The 17,478-nt window shown below is 36.2% G+C and overlaps 3 protein-coding genes across 3 annotated transcripts; 2 read left to right on the top strand and 1 right to left on the bottom strand.

The window, feature by feature from the left end:
- On the bottom strand, positions 350–2,743 carry LOC18769476 (protein FATTY ACID EXPORT 2, chloroplastic). Its single transcript, XM_007202444.2, has 3 exons — positions 2,193–2,743; positions 1,417–1,551; positions 350–784 (listed from the first exon to the last, which is right to left on the bottom strand). Exons 1-3 carry the CDS (start codon positions 2,629–2,631, stop codon positions 645–647), a joined length of 714 nt encoding a protein of 237 aa, XP_007202506.1. The 5' UTR covers positions 2,632–2,743; the 3' UTR covers positions 350–644.
- LOC18771339 (N-acylphosphatidylethanolamine synthase) lies at positions 3,042–6,038 on the top strand. Its single transcript, XM_007202347.2, has 4 exons — positions 3,042–3,812; positions 3,883–3,968; positions 4,326–4,463; positions 5,383–6,038. The coding sequence occupies exons 1-4, from the start codon at positions 3,473–3,475 to the stop codon at positions 5,686–5,688; spliced, it is 870 nt and encodes a 289-aa protein (XP_007202409.2). The 5' UTR covers positions 3,042–3,472; the 3' UTR covers positions 5,689–6,038.
- LOC18769364 (kinesin-like protein KIN-14E) lies at positions 7,991–17,184 on the top strand. Its single transcript, XM_007204261.2, has 24 exons — positions 7,991–8,069; positions 8,447–8,727; positions 9,022–9,094; positions 9,628–9,759; positions 9,834–10,072; positions 10,198–10,525; positions 11,201–11,300; positions 11,386–11,567; positions 11,810–11,925; positions 12,111–12,213; positions 12,671–12,823; positions 12,911–13,057; positions 13,168–13,368; positions 13,448–13,612; positions 13,695–13,799; positions 13,908–14,039; positions 14,170–14,364; positions 14,483–14,609; positions 14,708–14,910; positions 15,024–15,206; positions 15,574–15,669; positions 15,879–16,076; positions 16,223–16,494; positions 16,643–17,184. Exons 2-24 carry the CDS (start codon positions 8,570–8,572, stop codon positions 16,833–16,835), a joined length of 3,801 nt encoding a protein of 1,266 aa, XP_007204323.1. The 5' UTR covers positions 7,991–8,069; positions 8,447–8,569; the 3' UTR covers positions 16,836–17,184.

Genomic DNA, 17,478 nt, shown 5'->3' with positions numbered 1-17,478 from the left:
AGTTCAGCTGCTTATTGTGAAAAATATTGGTAAAATAAAACCATGTAATCATACTGGAACAAACCTCCAATATTGCCGTAGTTAATTTGCATCAGCCTGGGTGGAAGGAAGTTGCACTTTTTTTTTTCATCACCTGAGCGTTGCATGCATCCCATTTTATGATGCGATTATGTCTGGAAACTCTACATGCTTTGTAATATATACAAGAATTTCTTATCCACAAGGAAAAAACCAATGCCGAATTCAACTCGAGCAATTTTATTTCATTTTCCTTCCTCGGATTCAAATTCTGAAAAGTAAATGACGATAGTTGAATTCCCATTATAGGTGGAAAATGCTAGGAAACCAATTTTCACGACCAACAGCTTGTTTCTTTAATAGGAAACAGTGGAAAAAAAGAAAAAACACATACACATGGAGATGCTTAAGCACACAAAATTTATCAGTGTATTGTCGATTAAACTTTTCAAACTTTCAAACACCACATCCTAAAATACAAAGTCTACATTGCCTTTTTCAAAAGCTAATACTGATATCGAATACCAGATATTAGCAACAAAAAAGGCAAACAAAAAACAAAAGAAAAAGGAATCAAATACCAGAGGTAACTCACATTATTACTCTCTAACTTACGTATGCATTTTTCAGTGCATACCACGTAGAATTCCATGTAAGTAGCCACCGGTCATTACAAGTGACACAAGAGATACAACGCCGGCTGGAAATACCTTCCCTGACTTCTTGAAGCGAGAGCCCATCACCCCCAGAAGGGCAGCAGACAACCCTGGAGGTAGGGAGAAAATGAAGACTAAATTAAGGTTGAACAAATATAAGAAATTAAACTGCACTTGCAAAGAGAGAGAGAATAGATGCAAAGGGGAAACTACTTAGGCTACCACAAAAACTAGGACGCCCATGAACATTGTAGTATCTAATAGTAAAAATTAGTGCACCGGCAATCGAATGCCAACTTTTTTTCTTTTTTCTTTTCTTTCTATTTAGGCATGCATCTATCACCACTCTTTATTTATCCATTAAAATCTTTTGTCCCCTTAGGCAAATATAGAGGGATAAACTTGTAGATAAAGACTTTATCAAAGGGGGATGGGATAACCAATGTGGGTTGTTTATTGAAGCACTCTCAACTAATATAATAACTAATTACAGACGCATGTGTTGTAACTAACATAACCTCTGATAAGTCTCAATAGTTTATCATATTCATACAGCTAATTAAAATGGAAATCCAAGAATTGTCAGTATTTATTGGGATCAGACAATTGAAAATGTGTTATGAGGGAGAATATAAGGGAGAACTATCAAAGTGGGTATAAAGAAAACAGAATCTAGCAACGGACTACTGTAGCAACTAGCAAAACAAGTACAGGAAATTTTGAGAGCGTGATGATCGCTTACCAAGCCCAATAGATGATGCAAAAACCGGTCTTACGGGAAGCTCAGTAGAAACATAAAAGAGTAAGGCCGCTGATAATCCCCCTGCCAACAGTGACTTCTGGCTGCCACTCTTCAAGAAGCCCATGAGGCCACCCACTGACATAAAAATCAACTGTGAGATCCCAGTACAATTGATACCATCAAGAACTGGACATAATAAACTGGTATGTTCATATGGATGATTGCTATCTATTAGATAATTATTTGATTACAGGATTTTATCGATGCAATCCCTGGGTCTCGGGACACAAGAAGCTAGTTGGAAGTGCGTAACTAAGCAGGTCATTTGCAGACTTTGCTTGAGGAAAACCTTCAAAAACTTCCCAACTATAAGATAATTTTCTAGACTAAGTCATCTTTATATTTAATCTATACATAAAAGAAAAAAGCTTTGAACTTGGAAACACAAAGTCTTCCTACGAGAACCATCAAATAGACGGGACCAATCCAGAACTGTACAGCCAAATCAGAGATCACCAATAAAATTGGAAACCACCCTGTTATACTATTTGGGATAAACCCCAAAGTTCTATACTTTACAAGCACAACTGAAGGCCTTAAGGCTCATAAATTAGCCACAATAACAAGAACAACAAATTTGTAACTCCATAGGAAATTTCTAACTATTGTAGCTTTAAGGCAACAATATATAGCTGGACTGGAACAGCCTTCGCTTCAATATAATACAAGATGAAATTTTTACAAGCTAGAAAAGAGAAGCAAAATAATTTGATTACCTCCAACAAGAGCAGCATATCCTAGAGTTAGTTTCTGAGACATTGACATCCCTTTCTTCTCTCTCTTCTCTTCCGGTCCCTCCTCTCCCTCGCCTTTATCGTCACTATTATCACCTCCACCGCCTCCGCCGCCGCCGCCTCTACCGCCAAAGTCACCACCACCGCCTCCGCCGCCGGTAGCTGGTTCGATGCCGATATCCTTGATCCCCGAGTCAACAGTGAATATAGTGGAAGATTTGGTGTCAGAGACAACCCCAAGCTTCTGAATTGATGCGTGCCTCAACAAAAGAGCGTTACCAGAGGAAGCCCCAAATCCCCGATAGCTGAGATTGTTGTGTTGCAGGCGTTGGGCTGGAGAAATGGAGGTGTTTAGGTTGTGTAAAGCTCCAATTTTGGGGCGTAGAACAAGCGAGGACTGAGAAACGCACAAGTCTGCCATGTGTGATGTCAGTGAGCAAGTTTTTTTACTTCGCCTTTTGTTGCTTCTCGGTTCTTCGTTTGGCTTCGTGGGAACTACAAGTCTCCACTACACTACTACACGTGGGAAGCTGGCAAAAAAAGGGCAAAAGAAAGAAAAACTCTATAATATTTTCCTATTAAATAATAAATGAAAATACACACATATTTTTTTTCTCAAGAGCCTCAAAGTCAAAAGTCACAACAAAACTTGCAAAGTTGGTATTTGAGAAAAAGGTTATTGTATTGAATTGATACTAGATGCTTCTTTGCTATGTCAAATGGCCATTCAATTAAGTTCAACATTTAGTTTGATATTGTATAAGTTAACAAAAGGTTTGATCTTGTCCCGTTCAACTCGAATTTGAACCCCTTTCCTTACATTACAGGGCTTAATAGAAGATTAATTTCTACCTTATATCATGTCATCTTGAATGTTACTTTTGTTTTCACTATATTATTGTTCACTGTTAATTAAAAACATAGATTCAAAGTTCACCAAAAAAGTCGACCTTATCAATCTTATTGTTATTAAAAAAAAAAAAAAAAAAAGTTGGCCTAAAAACAATTTCGACCTTATCAATATTATTGAGCCCAAGCCCAATCACTCAGGCTGAAAATGTCACCAGGCCCATGATGAATCCTCCTCACAATTCCAGTAGAACAGAAACAGATACAGCTATGCTCCATAGAAATCCGACACGAATCTACAGATCCTGGGTTTCCCTTTCCGCCAATTGAATATGCAGTGGCGAGAGCGCGCCTATTCGATCCTTGAATAGATAAAAATCAAGTCGACCCAATTGGGTTTTTGCTGAAGTAACATGGGACGAAGAATAATGGAATGGGCAGCTCGGTCTGATTACATGGGCGGCATTCCAAGGAAGATGGTGATCATGGCGGTGGGGGGTTTGGCAAAGGCCGCCGTCTCTTTGCTCAACAACACCACTGTTCACAATGCCGATACACTCCTTCGTCTGGTTCGGTCTCGGCCTCCTGGTGTACCACTCGTCACTGTTAGCAACCACATGTCCACCATGGATGACCCTTTGTTGTGGGGTTTCAAGGGCTTTCCCATCACGGATGCGAAATTGTCTCGGTGGGCTTTGGCTGCCGAGGACATTTGTTTCAAAAGTTCAATGCTTTCTTACTTCTTCAGACTTGGTAAGGTGAATTTTCTTTCATGGTTTGATTTTGGATTTAGTTATAGATTCTGATATGGTAAGTTGTACAGGGAAGTGCATACCAATTATACGGGGTGGTGGCATTTATCAAGAACACATGGACGAAGCTCTTGAGCGTTTAAGTGAAGGAGAATGGGTAATCACTTCATATTGTTAATTGTTTTTCTTGTTTAGTTTCGATTATTGAGCACTGGTGGGAGCTACTCAATGCTATTTAGAATGTGAATCTGCCAAAGCTGGTGGCAGATTTGTCTTCTTTTTCTTCCACGACGAGACATTGCATAGCTCACTCACCTGAGATTATATGAAGTTTGGAATTTTTTGGTTGATGGGTTCTTCAAAGAGTCATTTGTAGTTTGTGGAATGAAATTTTACCTTATAAAATCATTAGTTTTGAAAAGTTGTTGGCTTTTGTTGTAAAGTATAATTCTTTGATATTTATGCTAAACCTTTTAGTTATTCAAGTTCAAACTTTTGAATCTCTGATGAGCAGTTGCATACATTTCCAGAAGGAAAAGTGTCCCAGGAAGATGCACCTATTAGAAGATTGAAATGGGGAACTGCTAGTCTCATTGCTCGTGCTCCTGTGACCCCTATAGTTTTGCCGATTGTCCATACTGGATTTGAACAGGTAATTTACTCTACTTAGGATTCTTCCCCTTTATCTGGACTTATGTTTCGATCAATTCCATATATTTCTTTTAAGATTTTGACTACATTGCTATAAGATGTTAGTGAACTGCTAAGATGGCAACCTACCCCTCCCCGCTCTCCCCACTGAAAATGTTTCTGTGACATGATTTCCATACAGTGCATTTGTACAACAGTATCACAAGTCAGATTTAATGGTTTTTTTCATTCTCTGTGAAAAGTATGACGTGAACCTGTGAATCACTTTGCATCCATTAAACACAATGGTTGTTGTTTGATTTCAGATTTCCATTTCCTTGTTATTTATCTTTTTATGTCATAAATGATAAACATATGTTTCTTTGCATCCAACATACTCTTGTCATATAATATAGTCAGGTCCTGATGATTTGACTTAGCACTTCAGCCATGACATTGTGATCTGACATCCAAATGGCTAACTGTCTAGTTCTGTGAATGATTGCTACACCGAAGTGTTAGCGTTACATTTTATGGGATAGTAGAATTTCCTTGTGGCTGGAATTGGACCTTATTGATGTGGCAGTTAAAATGTTTCTATTATGCATTTAATATGTCATAAACTTTGCACTACTGAATTATGGTTTTCCAAGGATGTTGAGGTTATCAAAGGCGCAGCTGATATTGCAAACTTCTTTTATGCTATGTAATGATTTTATCCAATTTTTGGTATGCATGTCCAGCTCTTTGAAGTCCTGGACAATGATGTAAATAAACAGCGGCATTCATGTGGCAGAACTTTATCCATCTATGTAAAAAGGAAGAATATATATTTAGCCTTAAATTTATGCTTCATATTTATTAGAATCTGATGATGGATCTTCTATGGCCCATTTGTTCAATTTTGCTCATTTCACATTGGTCACTGTTTGTATTTGCAGGTGATGCCTGAGAACTTTTATCGTGGTAAAAGGCCTCCTTTTCCATTATGGAATAAGAACATTAAGATAATTGTTGGCGAGCCAATGGAACTTGACCTTCCTAAAATGAGGCAGATGGCAATGTGTCTGTCCCGTAATATTTCACATCCTACTTTAGGATGGCCAAGCACTTGCCCAGGTGGTCTGGATGAGGCAGCACAAAGATGTCTGTACATTGCAATTTCAGAGAAAATCCAAAATGTCATGGAGACCTTGCGAACTTTTGCTAGAAGTTTTTCAAAGTCAAAAGATCAAAATCTTTGCTAGTTTAAGTTATGATGCGAAGTATGTCCAACACTAGGAAAATTGCATTTTGGGTTCAACAGTGCCCATCTTAAGATGTATCGATAAATGAGGAACATATCTCTTTACTCCAGAGTTCAATCAGCGTTCCGAATCTATTTAAGGAACAGAAACCTGCCGGCTTCATTCTATGGCACTACTACAGAGATGAGTTAAATTGTGATTTGTAGTTTATTTTATAAGACTTGTATTCTTTTATGAATTTCGCATCATTGTCCATTTTGTAGTTGGTTTTAAGACTTGTATTCTTCTGTGAAACTCATATGTATTTTTGTCCAGTGGAGAGAAACATCGATGTACCATTAGCTTAAATATTTTAAAAGTATAGCCGCGCGGCTATACTCAATATACTCTATGGATAGAATATGTTCATGGTATAGAAATATAGCCGCGCGGCTATACTATATAAATAGATTTTTTTAACCTCATTAAGTAATATAATTTATTAAGTTTATATTTATTTGTCAAAAAACCTCTCCCGATTGTTACCGCGTGTATACTGCTATTTGGAATAAATAATAGAGAATATTGTTCAATGGAGTTTGGATACTGCAAGTTACAGTATTGCCTTTTATAAATCATAACTGCACCATTGGAGTTGAGAACAGTTTGCAGTAATTTGAGCTTTTTTTTCTTCATTTTTTGGTGTATTGTTGAAGAAGAAGGGTGAGTGAGTGTATGTCACAACAACACTTGACAATATACTATCTAAAGAATGTCTTTTCTTTTAAGAAAAAGAAGGGTAGCATGTGGACTCATGCCACATGTTGATCCACATTTTGGCCAAGCTTTTGTTGTTGTTGTTGCACATGCTTCGTAAGCTTGTCCCAGATACAAGGAATGGAATGTATGTTTTAGATACTAAGATATGAGGAATTGGGCAGGAATTGAAAACAAAGGAAGCAAACCAGGCAAAAATTTGATCCTCCCCGAAAGCATCAACTAAACCCTACACACACAGGCCCTTGGAAACTGTTTAGAACATGGAACGGAATGATAATAAAATAATTGGTTCTAAAAGGTAATGATTTCTGTTTGCTTAAAATAAAAGTTATCATCATTGTTGGAGGGGAAAATTGTTGCCTAAATGGAAACTTTAGTTTTGGCCTTGCTGTCTAAAAAGCAGAAAAAAAAGGGGGCCTTCCTTACCTGCTGCTATAAATTATTTGGTGTAGTGCAGGTGGTTGCTTTTACTTGTTTGTTCTTATTAGCCCCATTTGAGACTTGACACTGCTCCTCAACTTTCCCATGATTCTCTTTATTGCAATTTAAGCTCCATGACTTGTTCTCCCTTTCTGGTTTCATTGTTTATTGTTGGCCTTTCAACATTTTATATAGAAAATGTTAAGAAAAAAAAGAAGAAGCAATAAATAGTTGTATCAAATATGACTTGATGATCCCTCCCTCCCTATTGCTAAGTCAATCAAGTGGCAATTCTCGTGAGATGTATTAACTCTTCTACATTTGGCATTAGCCGGCATGGCCGGCTCTTGTGCAGTCATAGGCATAGTTTGGCTATTTCCATAAAAAATATTAGGGTTTATCAAAAGCAAGAAACATTGTCAAAACCATGTATAAAAAAATATATATATAATTGGCAAATGCACCCAAATTTTCCTTGTTTGAAATTAAATTATATGCGATGTTTTATTCATTAGACATATCAGTATGTTATGTTGTTAGACTGTGAACTACGATTCATTGATGAAGTTAAATCACTTGCACAATATGCAGTATAGATGAAACTTGAACAAAAGGATATTAATTTTTGTTATTTTCGTACGAGTATGTAAACAGTAAAACTGTAAACTAAAGTGAAATTGTCGGCTTCCATGGAAGGAAACTTGCAAAGATAAAGTTAGATTGGATGGGCCCATGGAAGGTGGTGCACAGAACAAAACTTCCTGGTACAAGCTTTAGCGGCAGCGGATGGAAGGCCCAAAGTTTGGTATCTCCCGCCCCAGGGGATTATCCAAATGACGATATTGCCCTTCCGTACTATTTCAAATTATACATACATCATCAGATAAAAAGGAGGACCACATAGGAAAAATAAATGAAAAACGTTCGAATTACAAATGCCTAAAGATAGGAGGGTAAATTCGTGATTTCACACTTCAAAAGCTCGAAAGATTGAAAAACACACAAAGTAGCAACCCAAACGCGCAAACAGAAAGGAAAAGCTTTAAAAAATAAATGTCGATGTGAATTTCCTAAAATGACCTTCGTCATTTATAATAGTCCCGTGATTCTCTCTGCTTTCACTGGAAGCAGTGGTGTCTTGAGTTTTTGTTAGCTCAGATCTCTCTCTCTCCGTTCGTTCAATCTATGCGTGGCTTGCAAAGGTCAGTATCAGAGAAAGAGACCTTCTCCTGTTTCATCCATTTATGAATGTCACATTACATTTGATTGCTTTTGGCTATCTCTTGTTCATTCTATCTCATCGATCTACACGTATTTTCTCCTCAAAGCCAAGGCCAAAGACCCAAAGGCAGGCTCTAATTTGCTCAAAGATTGATGCTTTTTGGTTTTTAACCGGTTCTGTTTTCGGGGTTTGATCATTGATGGGTTGATATCATCTCCTTGTCGGCTTTACTGCAATTTGTTGTTTCCAATAATGTTTAAGATGAATAGATTAAGTTTTGATTTAAACTGGTTTCATATGAACAATATCTTCATGTAGCTAATTGTTGCCTTTGTTTTTGTTGTTTCTGATTATTAGGTAGAAGCAGAACATTGTTCATCCTAAGCGACATAATCTCATACATGAATAGATGATTGATGAGCTGAAAAGGGAGCTGATATTGTTCCTTCGAAGTGAGCCTGTCTCTTGGGTTTCAGTGAAATGACAATGGACCTGCACCCATCAATGGCTCAAAGTGTAAGAACAGGTAGGTCGTCTTTTAGCTCTAGCAATGGCAATGGGGATACTCCTTTACATAACGCTGCTGCACTTTCAAATGGGGATGATTATGACAGTGATAGCTCCAGCTTGGCACCAGCGTAAGTTGCTTGCAGTTCATGTCTTCAACTTTTGCTTGAATCTCTTCATTATTCTGTTTACCAATTTCCTTACCCCGGTTTTATTGGTTAGATATTAAAGAGGGGTCAATCAGTTTGCAAATTAAGCTAAAGTGAGGCACTCTGGTTGTAAAATTGTTGTTTGAAATGGGTCTTAATTTCATTTTCATGATAGTATTATTACTATGATTGGTTCTTAAACATGCGCCTGCAGTTTGCCCGTTATGAGTTTGTCTTGCCTCTGACTGTCAGCATACTTCCATTTGTTAATTGCAGAACACCTAGGACCCTATCAATGGACATCCCAGCAGAACTTGCAGGTGCCATACCCTTGATTGATAGATTTCAGGTACGAGCATATATTGTCTGATATTCAATGTGATATGCCAACACGCACACACCCAAACATACACGGGTGTGCACACACTTCCAAGTTCATTGTCCTTGGTTTTTTTTGTTCCAGAAATCAAATAACTTGAATGTATAAAATACTGATTATTCATTTTTTAGGTCAATAAACTGATGTAGTACAGCCCTGGGTATTAGTTTAAACACTCGAACCAATAGAACAGAAAAGAATATAAGAGGTCGAAGAGAAGAAAAGATAGAAGGAAGGCAGAAATCAGAGAGTTTAAGAGAAGGTATAATTCAATATTCAAATCTGAATTTAAAAAACTACATGGGGGTATTTATAGCAAACTAAAACCTATTCCCCAAAAGAAATGCTAACCCAAATAAAATAGAAACTTAAAACTAGAAATCTGGAAAAGTAGAAATCCTACTAGAATTTGGAAAACTAGAGAATCTAGGAAACTAATAAATTTAGGTCCTACGCGTCCTGCATCATAAACATTAATATGGTTTATTTTCTTTTGAAAATAGGTAGAAGGATTTTTGAGGTTAATGCAGAAACAGATTCAGTCTGCTGGGAAACGAGGGTTTTTTACTAAAAAATCAGTTGGTCCTCAACCTCGAGAAAAATTCACTTTTGAGGATATGCTGTGCTTCCAAAAGGTAATTACATTTCATAAACCTATTATTTTTTTAAAATTTAAATCCTTCAAGAGCTAAATTACATGCTTTAACAGGATCCAATACCTACATCGTTACTAAAAATCAATAGTGACTTGGTAAGCCGGGCAACGAAACTGTTCCAGATCATTCTGAAATACATGGGAGTTGATTCATCTGATCGAGTTACTCCAGCGAGCTTAGATGAACGTGTCGAGCTTGTTGGAAAGATGTATAAGCAAACATTGAAGCGAACAGAGCTTAGAGATGAACTTTTTGCCCAAATTTCAAAACAAACAAGAAACAATCCTGATAAGTATGTATCTTTTCTCATAGTATTTTGTTTCTAGATAAGTATTATTTGGGTGTGCCAATGGTAGTGATAAAACTGTTGTCATTTCTATGCTTGATGGATTGGCTGATTTGATTTTGGTATAACAGGGAATACTTGATAAAAGCATGGGAGTTAATGTTCTTGTGTGCATCCTCTATGCCGCCAAGCAAGGACATTGGTGGATATCTGTCCGAGTATGTCCATAATGTAGCACACGGTGTGAATATTGACTCTGAGGTTCGAGTCTTAGCACTAAATACATTAAATGCTTTGAAGCGTTCTGTAAAGGCTGGTCCTAGGCATACAATACCAGGCCGTGAGGAGATTGAAGCGCTTTTAACTGGTCGAAAGCTTACAACTATAGTGTTCTTCTTGGATGAAACTTTCGAAGAAATCACATATGACATGGCAACAACAGTGGCTGATGCTGTTGAGGTACGTTTAGCTTAACAAATTTTATGTGCACTATTTGTTTGGGTGCTAAAAGAGTAAAGGAAAATGAAATAACAGAAATAAAGAAATGGGATGGAGGAATGTGTCTTACGGTCAAACATAGTGGGAACCCTTTGCTTTGGCAGGTCATTACAAAACTGAAACTATAAAAAAATTATGGTAATCTGAATATTTGAAGTTGTTAAATGTACAGTATTACCAAACTGGGATCCAGTGGACACCCATTTGAAGTACCACAATAGGATTGTTGAAAACATTTTCTGAACCCTTTCAAAATTTGAATGTTCCTGCTTCCAGTATGTTTTTTTATCCCATTCCTTGTGCTCAAGCCATGAGAAGAACTGATATTTAAGAAACTTTCCTTTGTTTATCTCAAAATTTAAACCCTTTTTATTTGAAGTCAGTGTTGAGTAAAGCTACTATTTAGTGAAAGCAATGTGAAACTCTTCCTGGAATTGAAAACTAACTTTAAGGACTTTGACTTGTCCACTATGAATGAGTAACTAAAGCTCCTAAGTTGTAAAAAGTGCTGCTTATTGTTGTCTAACTCACAAGGTCTTTTGCCACTGTGAATTACATTAGTTTCTATTTGTAATTTGCAATTAAGATCCATTACCATTTGAAGTTTTTGATAGTTTCAATCCATGTCAATTTCAGGAACTTGCAGGGGTAATTAAACTCTCAGCATTTTCTAGTTTTAGCCTATTTGAATGCCGTAAAGTTGTAACCGGCTCAAAATCACCTGATCCTGGAAATGGTATTTCTTTTATTTCCTTCATGATGATTTCCTATGCTGGGTTTCACTGAACTATTTATGTAATGTGCATTTTCTTGTTGTGCAGAGGAGTATATTGGGTTAGATGACAACAAATACATAGGAGATCTCTTGGCAGAATTCAAGGCAGCAAAGGATCGAAGTAAAGGAGAAATTTTGCATTGCAAGTTGACATTCAAGAAAAAGCTATTTCGGGAGTCGGATGAAGCTGTAGCAGATCCAATGTTTGTGCAGTTGTCATATGTTCAAGTGCGTAATTTCAATAGAAGTATCGTTGAGTTGCTTAGACTGTTGTTTTATTAGTTTTGTGATGCTCGTTGAAAAAAAATTAAAGCATTGTTTGTTCACATGTTGTTTTGAATTGCTTTTTTGAAAGAAACCAAGGTTAATCTTGCTTTTAATAGCTGTGAAAATTGAATGCGTGAACATAATGATGCCTATGTTGATACTTAACTTCTAAAATTTGGTTATATGCTGTTATTTTGTTACAGTTGCAACATGATTATATGCTGGGAAATTATCCTGTCGGAAGAGACGATGCTGCACAGCTTTCTGCATTGCAAATCTTGGTTGACATTGGATTTGTGCGCAATCCAGAATCATGCACGTTAGTGTTTTTGCCACTTTTTTGTTCTTTATTATATTCATCTTGTCCTTATCAATTATTTGTTTTACAGTATATCTTATTCATTCTTGTATAATTGCATTTGCATAGAGATCTTCCCATTGGACTTTGCATCCTTTATTCTTTTGCCATCTCGATTTCAACTTGTTGATGTTAATATTTTTCAGTGATTGGAATTCTCTTCTGGAACGCTTCCTACCTAGACAAATCGCAATCACACGAGCAAAACGGGAGTGGGAGTTCGATATTCTTTCTCGTTACCATTCGATGGTAAGTTACCATTCAGTGGTAAAACTTAAAATTTTGGAATTCATTGTGAATTGATAATTTAACTCTAACAGAACCTTGTATGTTAGTCCATTATTGTTATTTTTCCTCTTGAAGTTCTTCCACAGGTTTTTCTTGTAAGTATTTAGTACGAAGTATAGGGAACCATTATTTGCAAATCTGCAGTACAGGTTCTTATATATGATTACTTTCAAATACACAAAAACCTTACATTTTTTTTAATCAACTTTGACATCTACTGTGTGTATTGAATTTGACTCTACTTTGTATTCATCCCTTTGATTTGGTTGTCTGCGACTTCTAGCACATGCACCCTCAATCATCTGTCTTCCACTTATTAGTCAGTGCTACTTTTGAAGGAGATATAATGTTTCAGCTGACAGCAACTATTCATTGAGAAACATTTTCTTTTAAGATAATACACTTTGTTGTATGGTAGGAAAATTTGACAAAGGATGATGCAAGACAACAATTTTTGCGAATATTGAGAACACTTCCTTATGGGAATTCAGTCTTCTTCAGTGTTCGCAAGATTGATGATCCGATTGGACTTCTGCCGGGTCGGATTATTTTGGGCATCAACAAAAGAGGGGTGAGTTCAATTACGAATTAATATATATGTGTGTGTGTGTGTGCACATTGTGATGTTATACTGATATTACAATATTACATTCCTCAGGTTCATTTTTTCCGTCCGGTTCCAAAGGAATATCTACATTCAGCTGAGCTAAGAGACATAATGCAATTTGGTAGTAGCAATACTGCTGTTTTCTTCAAAATGAGAGTTGCAGGTGTTCTTCACATATTCCAATTTGAAACTAAGCAGGTTTTGGCACCTCTCCAAACTAGTAGTTTGTTGATCAATCATTTTTGGGATTTTTTTATGCCTCTTCACTTATATGTTTTTACTTAGATGCATTTCTCCTTTCCATACAGGGTGAAGAAATTTGTGTTGCTCTTCAAACGCATATAAATGATGTCATGCTGCGGCGATACTCTAAAGCTCGGTCTGCTACTAGTGGTTCAACAAATGGAGATCTTTCAAACAATTTTAAGCCCTCTGATGTTGAGATGTATGAAAAACGTGTACAGGATTTGTCAAAAGCTGTTGAGGAATCTCAGCGGAATGCTGATCAAGTAAGAAAATAAGATTTTAATGCATTGAATGTTGATTACTTTAGTTATATGGTGGCTGAATGAAACTATGTGAATTCAGTTGCTAGAAGAATTGCGTGAAAAGCAAAAACAAGAAGCTAAATTGCAAGAAGATTTAGAAAGTTTGAAGCAGTCCTTGGCATTTGAGAAGCAAAACGTGACAGAAGTTACATCTGAGCATGACAGGCTTAGATCATCATGTGACGAAAAGGATAAGGCACTTCAGGTCAGTGTGATTAATTTTCTTGAATTGTTCTTTGCACTCAATGCTGCTATAAATTATTGACATTGATTCCAAAATTCATTAGGCTGCACTATTAGAGAAGAAGGGCTTGGAAGGAAGGCTGGCAAAATTGAGTAATCTAGTGGCAGAGAAAAATAACAAAACTCAACTAGGTGGTGGAAAGAACCAGGTAAATATTGATGAATATATATTTTGGTATTGCTTTAGTAAAGCTGGTTCTTTCAAATGCTAGATTAAGATAGTCACTATTGGTTGTGATCTTACATATGTGGTATAGAATCTCGAGGATGAGATAAAGCTTCGTAGTGAGGAAGTGCAAGCAAAAGAAGAAATTATAAGGAGACTAACAGATGAAAAATTGTTATTGGAGCAAAGGATATATGGGATTGAGAAAACTAAAGCTGATGAGGTAATTCCCTTGGGCTTTGACATCTGAATTTGGTGTTGGGAATGTTTGTTTTCTTCAAAACGCTTTTATTTTCTATTCTTTTGGTACCCAATGTAGGAATCAAATATCTTATTGAGTGTTAACGACGCAGATTGATTTTCTTGAGAAAAAAAATGAGCAAGAGCGCAAAGCATTAAAGCTTCGAGTGTTAGAACTTGAAAAGAAGCTTGAAGGAGTTAATCAAGAATTAGCTGTTGTAACGTCAACTCTTGCCACCAAGAACTCTGAGATTGCTTCATTGCAAAGTAACTTAAAGGAATTGGAGGAATTGAGAGAAATGAAGGAGGTAATGATGATCCTTTACTAGATTCTTTATTTAGTTTCTTTTGTTTATTGGATTTTTTTTAGTCTATAAGGTTGCAATATTTGTGAACATTTTGCAAATGAATTGCTATTGATTTCAGGACATCGATAGAAAGAATGAGCAAACTGCTGCCATATTGAGGATGCAAGGAGCTCAACTAGCTGAGTTGGAAGTGCTTTACAAAGAGGAACAACTTTTGAGGAAGCGCTATTTTAATACTATAGAAGGTTGGTGTTTCTTTAAAATACTTCTGATATTTGATTGAGCATTTTTTCAATCTTTTCAGTATCAGTAACAAACTTTTGTCCATTTGGATACTTTCCAGATATGAAAGGCAAGATAAGAGTTTTTTGTCGTTTAAGACCATTAAATGAAAAAGAAATTGCAGACAAAGAAAGAGGTACTACTACGAGTGTCGATGAGTTCACGGTTGAACATCCATGGAAAGATGATAAACTCAAACAACATACATATGATCGTGTATTTGATGGTAATGCCACACAACAAGATGTGTTTGAAGATACAAGGGCAAGTTTTCTTCTATTCAGTTGTTAAGTAAATTTATTTTTCTTTATTGCTATGAAATATACATGTGTAAATAATCTGTAATATGCTAACTATTTTTTGTCCATTTAATGCAGTATTTGGTACAATCAGCTGTAGATGGGTACAATGTGTGCATATTTGCATACGGGCAAACGGGTTCTGGAAAAACATATACGATTTATGGTTCAGATGCTAATCCTGGACTCACTCCACGGGCAACTGCAGAACTTTTTAAAATAATGAAGCGAGACAGCAACAAATTCTCATTTTCATTGAAGGTATGTGTTGGTGGTTCTATATAATGATCATTTGTTCAATTTTCTTCTTTTTTAAAATATGTTAAATCAATGCATATTTGGTTTACGTTTTTGTATGGGCGTTTGGTTACAAGTTAGCCGTTGCCATTTGCAGCCCTCGCAAAAGATATATATGATTATCGTGACGTTTGCTTTTTTCTATCCAAATTTAAGACTTATGTTCATATATTAAGCACAATAAAAACATATGTTCAAATGTAAGGCAATGCGAGTAAGATGACAAGAAGTCCATCATATCTAGGTTAACACTCTTAAACAAATATACAAGTTACTTTCATTGTTGTTGTTTAGACTTGATAATGGTATTCATCTATATATTTCTGCGCAGGCATACATGGTGGAGGTGTATCAGGATACACTTGTGGACCTTCTCTTACCAAAAAATTCTAAGCGTTTGAAATTGGATATCAAGAAAGATTCGAAGGTAATCTGTTTATTGAGGTCTATAATGTTTTGTAATTCTACAAGTCATGTGGTTTTTATAAGACTATGACGAATGTTTTGAGATGTTATGCATATGTGGTCCTTAAATTTCTATGTTATCAAAATATTTTGTTTTGGAATTTGGCCTCATCTTTTTTATTAGTAACACTATCTTTGAGTTCGCTCTCAATGTTTCATTTGTGATGTTAGGGTATGGTTTCTGTTGAAAACATAACAGTTCTATCAATTTCAACATATGATGAACTGAAAAACATCATTCAAAGAGGGTCAGAACGAAGACATGTAGCTGGAACTCAAATGAATGAAGAAAGTTCAAGATCTCACCTCATCGTTTCAATTGTCATTGAAAGTACCAACCTTCAAACTCAATCAGTCGCAAGAGGAAAGGTATATTTTCCAAAATAAATGAATAAATATTCGTTCATGCACCTTGGGCAAATGTGATGCACATTAGTTGCATTCACTCAGGCATGGTTTAGTGTTTCATTTGAAGTTATGCTCATAATGTCTTTCCTTTATATAATCATCTGTAGCTAAGTTTCGTGGATCTTGCTGGTTCGGAAAGAATAAAGAAGTCAGGCTCTTCAGGCAGTCAACTTAAAGAAGCTCAAAGTATTAACAAATCACTTTCAGCACTCGGAGATGTTATCAGTTCTTTGTCTTCTGGTGGTCAACACATACCCTACAGGAACCATAAATTGACGATGTTGATGAGTGATTCACTTGGTGGTAATGCTAAGACGCTAATGTTCGTTAATGTTTCTCCTGCTGAATCAAATGTGGATGAGACACACAATTCTCTAATGTAAGTTCTATTGTTCTTAGTTGCATGTTGATATTATGCAACCCAGTTTATTTATTAAATTAGTTTGTAGCGATGTGGCTTTGATTGAAATCTTGGTTAAGTGTGATATTTTGTTTGAAAAAAATTTCACACTTTTTTGCCGATTCAGGTACGCATCAAGAGTTCGGTCGATTGTGAATGATCCAAGCAAAAATGTTTCTTCAAAAGAGATCATGCGACTGAAAAAGTTGGTTGCATATTGGAAAGAGCAAGCAGGCAGGAGAGGGGACGAAGAGGATTTGGAAGAAATTCAAGAAGAGCGACCAGTGAAAGATAGAGCAGATGGCCGCCATTCCATGTAACTTTTCTCCTACACTAATGTGGCGCAACTTCTAATTGGCAATACTGGTAGTACTACAAGTTCGTAGGAAGAATTTTGGAATGTAATCTAGGGCTTCAGAAAGGTGGACCGCATTGATCGAGCATACTAGATTGGTTCTGTTCTAGTTGCTATTGTGTTTTGGGGTCCCGATGATCTCTCTGTGATTGTACTCTGGATAAAAAAAAAAAAGGTTGTAATTGGCTTAGGAGGATGTTAGTTGTACAGTCTGGATGGTGTGTATATATATGGCATTTTCTTAATTTGACATGTACAAGTTCAAAATTTCGTCTTCTTCTTTCATAGTCTTCTGAATTATTTTTTTTCATTCATATTTTTGTTTCAGATACGATAATGTCAATCATAATTTTACGTATTGCCAAATGATAAATAATAAATAAATAAAAAGAACAAAAAGGGAAAATCTCACATATACCGTGACTTAATCACACTTATCTTTTTCTCCTATTTTCACTCTGTAAATTGTACATTGTATTTGGCTTAATAGTGATGTTTCCATTTGAATTTTCTGTCAACATCAATATGTTCCCAAACCACAAGATGATTGATGACGATATAATTGATAGGCATTAAGCCTGTTTTTCTTTTCCCTCCTCATTTTGTTG

This window comes from Prunus persica, chromosome G7 (assembly GCF_000346465.2).
Source record: "Prunus persica cultivar Lovell chromosome G7, Prunus_persica_NCBIv2, whole genome shotgun sequence".
Taxonomy (NCBI): Eukaryota; Viridiplantae; Streptophyta; class Magnoliopsida; order Rosales; family Rosaceae; genus Prunus; species Prunus persica.
This window is presented reverse-complemented; position numbering and strand designations above follow the sequence as displayed.

What these genes read in the sequence shown, in the direction of transcription:
- LOC18771339 (XM_007202347.2), top strand. Translation starts at nt 3,473, where the DNA reads ATGGGACGAAGAATAATGGAATGGGCAGCTCGGTCTGATTACATGGGC. An exon ending in GTTTAAGTGAAGGAGAATGG is followed by an intron (nt 3,969 to 4,325) that starts GTAATCACTTCA and finishes TCTGATGAGCAG; the next exon opens with TTGCATACATTTCCAGAAGG. An exon ending in TCCATACTGGATTTGAACAG is followed by an intron (nt 4,464 to 5,382) that starts GTAATTTACTCT and finishes TTGTATTTGCAG; the next exon opens with GTGATGCCTGAGAACTTTTA.
- LOC18769364 (XM_007204261.2), top strand. Translation starts at nt 8,570, where the DNA reads ATGACAATGGACCTGCACCCATCAATGGCTCAAAGTGTAAGAACAGGT. An exon ending in AGCTCCAGCTTGGCACCAGC is followed by an intron (nt 8,728 to 9,021) that starts GTAAGTTGCTTG and finishes TGTTAATTGCAG; the next exon opens with AACACCTAGGACCCTATCAA. An exon ending in ACAAGAAACAATCCTGATAA is followed by an intron (nt 10,073 to 10,197) that starts GTATGTATCTTT and finishes TTGGTATAACAG; the next exon opens with GGAATACTTGATAAAAGCAT.
- LOC18769476 (XM_007202444.2), bottom strand. Translation starts at nt 2,631, where the DNA reads ATGGCAGACTTGTGCGTTTCTCAGTCCTCGCTTGTTCTACGCCCCAAA. An exon ending in ATATGCTGCTCTTGTTGGAG is followed by an intron (nt 1,552 to 2,192) that starts GTAATCAAATTA and finishes TTTTTATGTCAG; the next exon opens with TGGGTGGCCTCATGGGCTTC. An exon ending in TGCATCATCTATTGGGCTTG is followed by an intron (nt 785 to 1,416) that starts GTAAGCGATCAT and finishes CCCTACCTCCAG; the next exon opens with GGTTGTCTGCTGCCCTTCTG.